The 12685-nt window shown below is 39.4% G+C and overlaps 2 protein-coding genes across 2 annotated transcripts in view; one reads left to right on the top strand and one right to left on the bottom strand.

Annotated features, from left to right (window-relative positions):
• Positions 1-1395, top strand: part of LOC128380774 (28S ribosomal protein S18c, mitochondrial-like) — a 4086-nt gene extending 2691 nt beyond the window's left edge. Inside the window, exon 6 of the mRNA XM_053340673.1 lies at positions 1277-1395. Within this exon, the coding sequence (XP_053196648.1) occupies positions 1277-1353 (77 nt within the window). The 3' untranslated portion in view covers positions 1354-1395. The remainder of the gene's footprint in view (positions 1-1276) is intronic.
• Positions 1396-3600: 2205 nt separating this feature from the next.
• Positions 3601-11151, bottom strand: abraxas1 (abraxas 1, BRCA1 A complex subunit). Its single transcript, XM_053340665.1, has 9 exons — positions 10997-11151; positions 9972-10062; positions 9402-9438; positions 7804-7870; positions 7297-7493; positions 5235-5354; positions 4895-4979; positions 4683-4806; positions 3601-3857 (listed from the first exon to the last, which is right to left on the bottom strand). Exons 1-9 carry the CDS (start codon positions 11075-11077, stop codon positions 3601-3603), a joined length of 1059 nt encoding a protein of 352 aa, XP_053196640.1. The 5' UTR covers positions 11078-11151.
• Between the last annotated feature and the right edge of the window lie 1534 nt (positions 11152-12685).

The following is a 12685-nucleotide window of genomic DNA, read 5'->3' as shown; positions in this document are numbered from 1 at the left end:
TTTTAACCAGAAAAATGAGAGTTTATGGATTAATTCTGGATATAAACATGTTTTCATAATAAAGCTCAAACATTAAAGATACAGACGATGTAAAAGTCTAAAACCTCCTTTAGATGAGTTGTTTTATTAATAAGCTTTAATGATCATATATATTATTATTATTATTATTATTATTATTATTCTCTTTATTAGAATACAAGCAGAAAAAAACAGCTTCTATCGACTAAAGTGTGGAAATATTCCTTTAACATAAATGGAGCCTTAAATTATTACTAATTATAATATTAATAATACTTAATAAAGAGACTGAAACATGAATACAGATTAAAAGAAGACTGAAGTTATATTTTACTGTTTAACAAACTTTAAACTGAATTAAAAAGAAAAAGCTGCATTTATTAAACTTGAATTATAAAATTATAAAATGGGATTAAAGTCGGACGTCAAAAAGCCGATAAGAATTACAAACGTTTAATAATAATAATAATATAATAATATAATAATAATAAATATAATAATTAATAATAATAATAATAAAAAAGTTAAAAAAAGTTAATTTCTAAATATGAATAAATATTTAAAATGGAAAAAAAACAGATGAGAAATATTTAATTAAACTTCACTAAAGAACCTTAAAATATAAATACAGTAGAATTAAAATCAATAATAAAATAAAATATAAAAGCTTCTTAAATAAATGGATTATCATCATGTGTCGTTATTAGTGCTGATGATTCTGTGTGAGAGAGAAATGAAGCTGAGACACTTTCTGACTTTAATGTTTTATTGGGCAAATAATTATATTTGGTAACTTCTGTAAATATCCCAAAATATCCTTCCTTCCTTCCTTCCTTCCTTTCCTTCCTCCCTGCCTTCTTTCTTCCCTTCCTCTTTTCCTTTCTCCCTCCCTCGTTCCTTATTTCCTCAGTCCTTCCTTCCTTTCCTTCCTTCCATCAGTCCTTCCTCCCTCCCTCCCTCCTTCTCTCCTCCCTTCCTTCTTTCCTTCCTCCGTCCTTCCTTCCTTCCTTTCCTTCCTTTCTGTTCTTCCCTTCCTCTCTCCCTCCGTCTCTCTTTCTTTCCTCCCCCCACCTTCCTTCCTTCTTTCCTTCCTCCCTCCTTCCTTTCAATGAGTGTCCTATAAAGGGTTAATGTTTTATTCTTGTGTGTGTGTGTGTGTGTGTGTGTGTGTGTGTGTGTGTGTGTGTGTGTGTGTGTGTGTGTGTGTGTGTGTGTGTGTGTGTGTGTGTGTGTGTGTGTGTGTGTGTGTGTGTTGCAGGTTTCATGTCGGTGACACACAAACATCCTCAGTTCATGAAGGACCCGTCGCTCTGCAGCGTCCGACGCTCCGATTAACTCTGCTCATATTTATCTGTTCATTAAAACCTGAAACACCAACGCTTTGATCTGAATCTGCTCTTTATTCACTAGCTGCAGATTATTTTATTATTTTATTATTTTATACATCATTTTATTATTCTGCTCTGAGGTTTTAATGTTTTAATCTGAACTTTAAATATTCAACTGTCTGGTGTTTTCTGTTCTAGTTTCATCTGATCTGATTTAAAATGGAAATAAATGTTTTAGTAGGAACAGAAGATGTAATATAATATATAATAATATATAATATTTAACCCTCCTGTTGTCCTCAAGTCAAGGAACGAAGGGAGGAAGAAGGAAGGAAAGGAGGGAGGAAGAAGGAAGGGAGGAAGGACAGGAAAGAAGGAAGGGAGGAAGGAAGGAAGGAGGGAGGAAAGAAGGACAGAGGAAAGAAGGAAGGGGGGAAGGTAGGAGGGAGGAAAGAAAGAGAGGAGGAAGGAAGAAGGGAAGAAGAAAAGGGGATGGTGGAAGGAAGGAAAGAAGGAACAGTCAATTTGACCCGGGAGGAGACACGAAGGTTAAAAAACAAATGAATGCTTCAAAAAGCTTGAAGAAGAAGAAGAAGAACGAGATGATTTCTGGTGTTTTCTCTAGTTTCAAGTTTAAAGCCATAAAGAAAGCTCAGTCCATGAGTACGTTATTTTAATCTTCACACGCTGCTCAGAGAAACAACACCGAGGGCTTTTATTCTGAAATGTGATGAAAAGGCACAAAAATGAAAATATCTTAACCCTTACAAACTGTTCAGGTCTAATTTATTTACAGTGGAGACTTATAAAAACATGAAAAAAGGAAATAATGCATTTTTTAAAGTTTTGTGCAGCTGATACATTTTTATTGATGTGAAAGTAAATATTTTATGAACCTTTACAAACTGTTCAGCTCTAATTTAATCCATTTAAACATGTTTTTGTGCAGCTTATATTCAAAAATACAGTTTATTCACATTTAACATCATTAAAAGTTATTTATTATTTTATACATCATTTTATTATTCTGCTCTGAGGTTTTAATGTTTTAATCTGAACTTTAAATATTCAACTGACCAGGGTTCGAATTATAAATTTGACCCTAAGGGGGTCCCTATTTAAAAAAAAAAAAAAGAATGTGCATACGCTTCAGGCTGTGTAGTGGGGGTACGTGATTCATGACGTCATCAATTTGGTTGCCATCCCTCAACATCATCAACATTCCCTCAACATCCTCTGCACGTTCACGCAGGCTCGTAGCCGGAGATAATATCTCTCTCACACACACACACACACACACACACACACACACACACACACACACACACACACACACACACACACACACACACACACACACACACAATGTACGGTGAGGTTTGTCACTAGTGAGGCACTGACTTTTTCAACATTTTCAAACACATCCACAAAAATATTTACCAAAGAGGGCTACCAATAAGTTTCATATGTCATACCAGTTTGGTTCATATTTTAAATTACATCTTTGGCCCAGGCAGAACGTTCCAGTACCCTACCTCCATACAAAGAGTCTACCATACACAGAGTATACCATACACAGAGTACACCATACACAGAGTATACCACACACAGAGTATACCACACACAGAGTATACCACACACAGAGTATACCACACACAGAGTATACCACACACAGAGTATACCATACACAGAGTATACCATACACAGAGTATACCATACACAGAGTATACCACACACAGAGTATACCATACACAGAGTATACCATACACACAGTATACCACACACAGAGTATACCACACACAGAGTATACCATACACAGAGTATACCATACACAGAACAAACAACAGAGCATTATGACATTATAAAGCATATAGCACCACGGCGGATGCCAGACAAACAGGACTGCACCACGGCTGGTGCCCCAGACAAAACATACATGAACCACGGTGCTAGACAGAACAGGCCACACAGCATCACAGCGGATGCTATACATAGAGAAGTCTTCTTCGGACTCCTAACTTGACATTCGCAAGCTCCAAACTTCCATTTCAGTGCGCGGTGGTGTGGTGGTGAAGTACAGCCATTAGCGTTGCGGTATAATAAACACGTTCAATACAAAGTTGTGAATGCATGGTGATCGGAATATGAAATGAGTTTTATTTATTTGGCGATATTTATATATATATATTTTATAACAAACATTTTATTCGTAAACATTTTAAACATTAAAAACATTTTATTTCCTGTCGCTGCTTCAGGATCGGCTCTTCCTGCGCTTCCTCTCTCTCGGCGGCGGCGTTTCCTTCGGTCGCTTCCTGTTTCCTGTTTCCTGGTTCGGAGCCGAGTTCCTCTCCTGAGCCGATTCGGAGCCGAGCGTCGTCGACTCGGAACCGAGAACCGGAAACGCTTCCAGGGTCAAAGTCTGCGAGTGGAACAACGGAGAACAGGAGAACAATGCTCGGACGGCCTCACGGAGACGGACGTTCTGCTTCTGCTCCGCTGGAACCCGACCTGCAGAACAAATGATTCAATACGACTAGAACCGACCTGCAGAACACATGATTCAATACGACTAGAACCCGACCTGCAGAACACATGATTCAATACGACTAGAACCGACCTGCAGAACACATGATTCAATACGACTAGAACCGACCTGCAGAACAAATGATTCAATACGACTAGAACCGACCTGCAGAACACATGATTCAATACGACTAGAACCGACCTGCAGAACACATGATTCAATACGACTAGAACCGACCTGCAGAACACATGATTCAATACGACTAGAACCGACCTGCAGAACAAATGATTCATCCCTCCCTCCTTCTTTCTTCCCTCCTTCCTTCTTTTCTTCCCTCCTTCTTTCCTCCCTCCCTCCTTCCTTCCTTCCTTCTTTCTTCCCTCCCTCCTTCCTTCCTTCCTTCTTTCTTCCCTCCCTCCTTCCTTCCTTGCTTCTTTCTTCCCTCCCTCCTTCCTCCTTTCTTCCCTTCCTCCCTCCTTCCTTGCTTCTTTCTTCCCTTCCTCCTTCCTTGCTTCTTTCTTCCCTCCCTCCTTCCTTCATTCCTTCCTCCCTCCTTCTTTCTTTTCTTCCTTCCTTCACTCCTTCTTTTATCCCTCCTTCCTTCCCTCCTTCTTTCCTTCCTCCCTCTTCCTTCCTTCTCCCCTCCCTCCTCCCTCTCTTGAACCCAGCTGTTCTCTGCTCTTATAGTCGTACCTTCATCCTCTCCTCCTTTTCTTCCCTCCTTCCTTCCTCCCTCCTTCCTTCCCTCCCTCCTACCTCCTTCCCTCCTCCCTCCCTCCCTCTTTCCTTCCCTCCCTTCATCCTCGTACCTTCATCCTCTCCTCCGCTCTTCATCATCTTCTTCTTCTCGCTGACTCGTCTCCTCAGAGTTGAAACTTCTGCCAGCAGAGTTTCTACGAGGCGTTCGCTCTCCTCGACGTCGCCGCACGTTTTCTATCGGAGAAACGAAACAGGAAACAGGAAGTGTGAGAGCGAGACGCAGGAACAGGAAGTTAAATAAAGGAGCGGGCGATCTGCTGACCTGCAGCTCGGCCTGCAGAGAATCGTTCATCTTGTTCATGTCGTTGACGTCTCGCAGGAAACCGTTGGAGGAGAAAAACTTTGAGCTTCAAACAGGAAGAAGAGACACGTTAAAGACACCTGATGCTTTTATTGTGACGTGAACAGGAAGTTATTGATTATTCTGTGATGTGATGCGAACAGGAAGTTATTGTTTATTCTGTGATGTGATGCTTTTATTGTGACGTGAACAGGAAGTTATTGTTTATTCTGTGATGTGATGCTTTTATTGTGATGCAAACAGGAAGTTATTGTTTATTCTGTGATGTGATGCTTTTATTGTGACGTGGACAGGAAGTTACCTGTGTCTCTTCATGGTCAGGTTGTAGCCAGCAGCTGAACACGGAGCAGAAACCTTCCAGTACGAAAGCTGCTCCAATAAACCGAGATTATTCACCAGCACGGGAACGTTCACCAAGCGTCTGCACAATAAACACAAAGACTCCATTAAAGTATGAAGTTGGGTTCTGACCTGCTGTGTGAGGTGAAGTTGGGTTCTGACCTGTGAGTGTGAGGTGAAGTTGGGTTCTGACCTGCTGTGTGAGGTGAAGTTGGGTTCTGACCTGCTGCGTGAGGTGAAGTTGGGTTCTGACCTGCTGTGTGAGGTGAAGTTGGTTTCTGACCTGCTGTGTGAGGTGAAGTTGGGTTCTGACCTGCTGTGTGAGATGAAGTTGGGTTCTGACCTGTGAGTGTGAGGTGAAGTTGGGTTCTGACCTGCTGCGTGAGGTGAAGTTGGGTTCTAACCTGCTGCGTGAGGTGAAGTTGGGTTCTGACCTGCTGTGTGAGGTGAAGTTGGGTTCTGACCTGTGAGTGTGAGGTGAAGTTGGGTTCTGACCTGCTGCGTGAGGTGAAGTTGGGTTCTGACCTGCTGCGTGAGGTGAAGTTGGGTTCTGACCTGCTGTGTGAGGTGAAGTTGGGTTCTGACCTGCTGTGTGAGGTGAAGTTGGGTTCTGACCTGCTGCATGGGGTGAAGTTGGGTTCTGACCTGCTGTGTGAGGTGAAGTTGGGTTCTGACCTGCTGTGTGAGGTGAAGTTGGGTTCTGACCTGCTGCATGGGGTGAAGTTGGGTTCTGACCTGCTGCATGGGGTGAAGTTGGGTTCTGACCTGCTGTGTGAGGTGAAGTTGGGTTCTGACCTGCTGTGTGAGGTGAAGTTGGGTTCTGACCTGCTGCGTGAGGAGAAGTTGGGTTCTGACCTGCTGAGTGAGGTGAAGTTGGGTTCTGACCTGCTGTTGTGAGATGAAGTTGGGTTCTGACCTGCTGCGTGAGGTGAAGTTGGGTTCTGACCTGCTGTGTGAGGTGAAGTTGGGTTCTGACCTGCTGTGTGAGGTGAAGTTGGGTTCTGACCTGCTGTGTGAGGTGAAGTTGGGTTCTGACCTGCTGTGTGAGATGAAGTTGGGTTCTGACCTGCTGTGTGAGGTGAAGTTGGGTTCTGACCTGCTGCGTGGGGTGAAGTTGGGTTCTGACCTGCTGTGTGAGGTGAAGTTGGGTTCTGACCTGCTGTTGTGAGATGAAGTTGGGTTCTGACCTGCTGTGTGAGGTGAAGTTGGGTTCTGACCTGCTGTGTGAGATGAAGTTGGGTTCTGACCTGAGTGTGAGGTGAAGTTGGGTTCTGACCTGCTGTGTGAGGTGAAGTTGGTTTCTGACCTGCTGTGTGCGGTGAAGTTGGTTTCTGACCTGCTGTGTGAGGTGAAGTTGGGTTCTGACCTGCTGTGTGAGGTGAAGTTGGGTTCTGACCTGCTGTGTGAGGTGAAGTTGGGTTCTGACCTGCTGTGTGGGATGAAGTTGGGTTCTGACCTGCTGTGTGGGATGAAGTTGGTTTCTGACCTGCTGCGTGAGGTGAAGTTGGGTTCTGACCTGCTGTTGTGAGATGAAGTTGGGTTCTGACCTGCTGTGTGAGGTGAAGTTGGGTTCTGACCTGCTGTGTGAGGTGAAGTTGGGTTCTGACCTGCTGTGTGGGATGAAGTTGGGTTCTGACCTGCTGTGTGAGGTGAAGTTGGGTTCTGACCTGCTGAGTGAGGTGAAGTTGGGTTCTGACCTGCTGCGTGAGGTGAAGTTGGGTTCTGACCTGCTGCGTGAGGTGAAGTTGGGTTCTGACCTGCTGTGTGAGGTGAAGTCGGGTTCTGACCTGCTGTGTGAGGTGAAGTTGGGTTCTGACCTGCTGTGTGAGGTGAAGTTGGGTTCTGACCTGAGTGTGAGGTGAAGTTGGGTTCTGACCTGCTGTGTGAGATGAAGTTGGGTTCTGACCTGAGTGTGAGGTGAAGTTGGGTTCTGACCTGCTGTGTGAGATGAAGTTGGGTTCTGACCTGAGTGTGAGGTGAAGTTGGGTTCTGACCTGCTGTGTGAGGTGAAGTTGGGTTCTGACCTGCTGCGGGCGATGAAGGCAGCGTACTCCATCCTGTGCGTGGAACCGGCCGCCGTCAGCTTGCTCGGCGTCAGCAGAACAAAGATCATGTGAGGGTTGGACAGAACGTTCTGCAGCTTCTCGTGGACCAGTCGCTCTCTGAACGTCATCTGCTGCTCCGTGTTCCTCCGCTGCCGGTACCAACCGATCACGCTCTCCTCCAGAACCAAACACAGAACATAGAACATATATCACAGAACACAGAACCAAACACAGGACATAGAACATATATCACAGAACACAGAACCAAACACAGAACACAGAACCAAACACAGGACACACAGAACCAAACACAGGACACAGAACATATATCACAGAACACAGAACCAAACACAGGACATAGAACATATATCACAGAACACAGAACCAAACACAGAACATAGAACATATATCACAGAACACATATATTCTTTATATTTGGGTGAAATGTGAATTATTTTACTAATCCAGATGCAGTCGGTGTTTTACCTCCTTATTGTCGGCCAGGATCTTCTTCACTGAGTCAACGTTCACGTCTCCAACGCTGTTATAAAAGCTGAGAGCCCGAACATCACAGATACTGTTACATCATTATAAACTACGTCATTATAGACTACGTCATTATAAACTACATCATTATAAACTACGTCATTATAAACTACATCATTATAAACTACGTCATTATAAACTACGTCATTATAAACTAAGTCATTATAAACTACAGCATTATAAACTATCAACTACATCATTATAAACTACGTCATTATAAACTACAGCATTATAAACTACGTCATTATAAACTACATCATTATAAACTATAAACTATATCATTATAAACTACGTCATTATAAACTACGTCATTATAAACTATAAACTACATCATTATAAACTACGTCATTATAAACTACATCATTATAAACTACATCATTATAAACTACGTCATTATAAACTACATCATTATAAACTACGTCATTATAAACTACATCATTATAAACTACGTCATTATAAACTACGTCATTATAAACTACATCATTATAAACTACGTCATTATAAACTATAAACTAAATCATTATAAACTACGTCATTATAAACTACGTCATTATAAACTACGTCATTATAAACTATAAACTACGTCATTATAAACTACGTCATTATAAACTACATCATTATAAACTACATCATTATCAACTATAAACTACATCATTATAAACTACATCATTATAAACTACGTCATTATAAACTACGTCATTATAAACTACATCATTATAAACTACATCATTATAAACTACATCATTATAAACTACGTCATTATAAACTATAAACTATATCATTATAAACTACGTCATTATAAACTACATCATTATAAACTACGTCATTATAAACTATAAACTACATCATTATAAACTACATCATTATAAACTACGTCATTATAAACTACATCATTATAAACTACGTCATTATAAACTATAAACTACATCATTATAAACTACATCATTATAAACTACGTCATTATAAACTATAAACTACATCATTATAAACTATGTCATTATAAACTACATCATTATAAACTACGTCATTATAAACTATAAACTACATCATTATAAACTACATCATTATAAACTACGTCATTATAAACTATAAACTACATCATTATAAACTACGTCATTATAAACTACGTCATTATAAACTACGTCATTATAAACTACATCATTATAAACTACGTCATTATAAACTATAAACTACATCATTATAAACTACATCATTATAAACTATGTCATTATAAACTACATCATTATAAACTACGTCATTATAAACTATAAACTACATCATTATAAACTACATCATTATAAACTACGTCATTATAAACTATAAACTACATCATTATAAACTACATCATTATAAACTACAGCATTATAAACTACGTCATTATAAACTACATCATTATAAACTACGTCATTATAAACTATAAACTACATCATTATAAACTACATCATTATAAACTACATCATTATAAACTACGTCATTATAAACTACGTCATTATAAAATCAACTTCTGCACATTTAATCGTCTTCGGTCCAGAACTCACCTGTTGAGTTTGTGGCAGGAAATGTGTTTCTGAACATCTGAAATAAAGATGGAAGAAGATCAGCAGAGTACTGGTACCGGTCCTGGTACCGGTCCTGCACGCCGCCACATAGAGTACTGGTACCAGCCCTGCATGCCGCCACATAGAGTACTGGTACCGGTCCTGGTACCAGTCCTGCATGCTGCCACATAGAGTACTGGTACCAGTCCTGCATGCTGCCACATAGAGTACTGGTACCGGTCCTGCATGCTGCCACATAGAGTACCGGTACCAGTCCTCCACGCTGCCACATAGAGTACTGGTACCGGTCCTGCACGCTGCCACATAGAGTACTGGTACCGGTCCTGCATGCTGCCACATAGAGTACTGGTACCGGTCCTGGTACCAGTCCTGCATGCTGCCACATAGAGTACTGGTACCGGTCCTGGTACCAGTCCTGCATGCTGTCACATAGAGTACTGGTACCAGTCCCGCATGCTGCCACATAGAGTACTGGTACCAGTCCTGCATGCCGCCACATAGAGTACTGGTACCGGTCCTGGTACCGGTCCTGCTTCCTGTTGAACTTACTGTAAATCTCCTCGATGTGAATGTGATCCGCCTGAGAGTCGCTGATGGTCACCTGCTCCTCCAGTTTACTCTCTCCAAGAATCAAACCTTCCTGCAAAGACACGAGACGGTGTGATATAAAACTATAAATACACACAGAGGCTAGTTTAATATGAAACATGTCGGTTCATAACTTAAATACAATAGTATAACTAGTAGTGTAGCTGTAGGTCAGTGATGTTTCTTTAGTGTCCATGTTGGTTTAGTTTAAATTTAAAGGGTTAAAATGTGAAAATAAACGTATGAATAACTTCACACATTCTTTTTTTGTGGACCCAGCATCAAATTTCTGCTTTTAATCCATTTAAAAGCTGATACCCACTGTATCTGATACAATATTTAATATCTATCATTCTTTTGTGGTTACACCATTTGACATTTTCAGGAGCATTCAGTCTGACTCTTGGTAAAAAATGGGTCAAATGTCATTTCAAATCAACTAAATGTACATTTTAACAAACCTGATGCTGCTTTTAAATCTAGTTTAACTGATTTATGAATTCATCATCTTACCAACATTTATTATTACTGACTGTTATTGTAACTAGGCTCCAGACTGTAACGTTGAAATTAAACTGGACTAAATATGTTTTTAGTTTAACATTTGCCGAATTAAGGAGCAGAGCCACACGAGTCTTATATTGTCTTTATTCGTCTTCCATACTGTTTGCTTATGTGTTTATAATCAGTTTATTATTAAATTAGCAGATTTCTGAGCAGAGTCTGGTGTGTAAACTTTGCTTGGTGTAAAAGTTGCTTAAACTTGATGCTTAAAAGTTTTAGCTTCACTTAGAGGACATAAACTTCCTCACTGCTCCGAACCAGAGACTGAAACCTGATTAAAAACATTATTAAACAACAATTAAACAACTTTCCTCTCATAAACAACACAGAGGCGCCTGGCTTGTGTCTGCTAGCTGCTGAAGCTTCACACCGAGTCCAGCTACAGAAACACAGCTTTAAGTGAGTGAGGAAGTTTTTCTCACCACGTCTGAGTCGCTGTTTACATGCTGAAACATTAAAGACGCTAAAACGATCCCGGACATGCGGACTGTCGGCTCCGCCATGCTGCTGCTCCAGGAAGCCTGCACAAACACAGTGTGCGCATGCGCAGTCTGGCGCGGGTAGTGTATGGAGGAACAACGATGCCAAAAATTACTGAACAGAAATAAACCGCAGATATCAGCTATACCTAAAAATAAATAAATAATTATTATATTTTTAAAATTATTTTACATAATTTAAATTATTTTGCGTACAACGGAGTTAGAGTATTAGGGCCAGGCAAAAAAAAAAAAAAGCACAAGACAAAAAATAAATAAATAAACGGGAAAAAATGGGGTGAAGATTTTTTTTTTCGAGTGAAGATTTTTTTCCTTAGTGAAAAAAAAAACAATTTCCAAGTAAAAAAAAAAAAATCCAAGTGAAAAAAATGTTTCCAAGTGAAATGTTTTTTTTTCGAGTAAACTTTTTTTTTTTGAGTGAAGATTTTTTATTTGTGAGTGAAGATTTTTTTTCACTGAATGAAGATTTTTTTTTCCAAGTGAAGGTGTGCTTTTCCGAGTGACAATTTTTTTCCAAGTGAAAAAAAAAAATTCCAAGTGAAATGGTTTTTTTCGGGTGATTTTTTTTTTTTCCAAGTCCAAAAAATTTTTTCCAAGGGAAATTTTTTGTTTTCTGAGTGAATATTTTTTTCTTTTTTAAGTGAAGATTTTTTTTTCACTGAGTGAAGATTTTTTTCCTTAGTGAAAAAAAATCCAAGTAAAAAAACATTTCCAAGTGAAATGGGGTTTTTTTAGTGAACTTTTTGTTTCTGAGTGATGATTTTTTTTTTTTTGTGAGTGAAGATTTTTTTCCAAGTGAAAAATTTTTTTCCAAGTAAAATGTTTTTTTTTTTGGAGTGAACATTTTGTGAGTGAAGATTTTTTATTTTTGTGAGTGAAGATTTTTTTTCACTGAATGAAGGATTTTTTTTCCAAGTGAAAAAATTTTTTCTGAGTGAACTTTTTTTTTCTGATGGAAGATTTTTTTGGGTGATTTTTTTTTTTTGTTAGTGAAGATTTTTTTCCATAGTGAAAAAGTGAAATGGGTTTTTTTCAAGGGAAATTTTTTTTTCCGAGTGAACCTAACCCTAACCCTACTATGTATTAATATGTACTGTTGGTACGTCATCTAGTGAAACATAAGTCAATACAGAGTTAAAACTACACAGATGAGCAACACTTATTACAATATTCTCACTTTTCTTTCACTGATTTCTTTCATGTGATCACACAAAGCTCTCATGTTTTCACTGTTAGACTGCTTTCCTTTGGATTTATTTAGTTTTAGATAGGCTACTGCACTTTACTTGCACTTTTGCACACAGAGTAATTTATTAGAACAACTTTTTTGTTTTGTTTTTCTCTATTGGAGAGTCAGAGATGTGTTTCCTAAGTCCCAAGTGAGGATGTAGCTGCTGTAAGTTACACAAGCAAACAAGCAAGCATCTATCTATCTGATAGATGAAGGACATATGATTATTTACTTTATTGTGTATTTGAGTTTAATGACAGAAATAAACTAAACCAATCAACATTCCTCTTAAGTTTCCTTTATTTAAAGCAGCTGGCTACACCAATCTAAAGCGTGTTTGTATCCAGTGGAAACGTGAAGTAAAGTCTCACGCTGTTGTT

This window comes from Scomber japonicus, chromosome 19, assembly GCF_027409825.1.
Source record: "Scomber japonicus isolate fScoJap1 chromosome 19, fScoJap1.pri, whole genome shotgun sequence".
Taxonomy (NCBI): domain Eukaryota; kingdom Metazoa; phylum Chordata; class Actinopteri; order Scombriformes; family Scombridae; genus Scomber; species Scomber japonicus.
The sequence above is the reverse complement of the archived record's forward strand: the minus strand, read 5'-3'. Positions and strand labels throughout refer to the sequence as shown.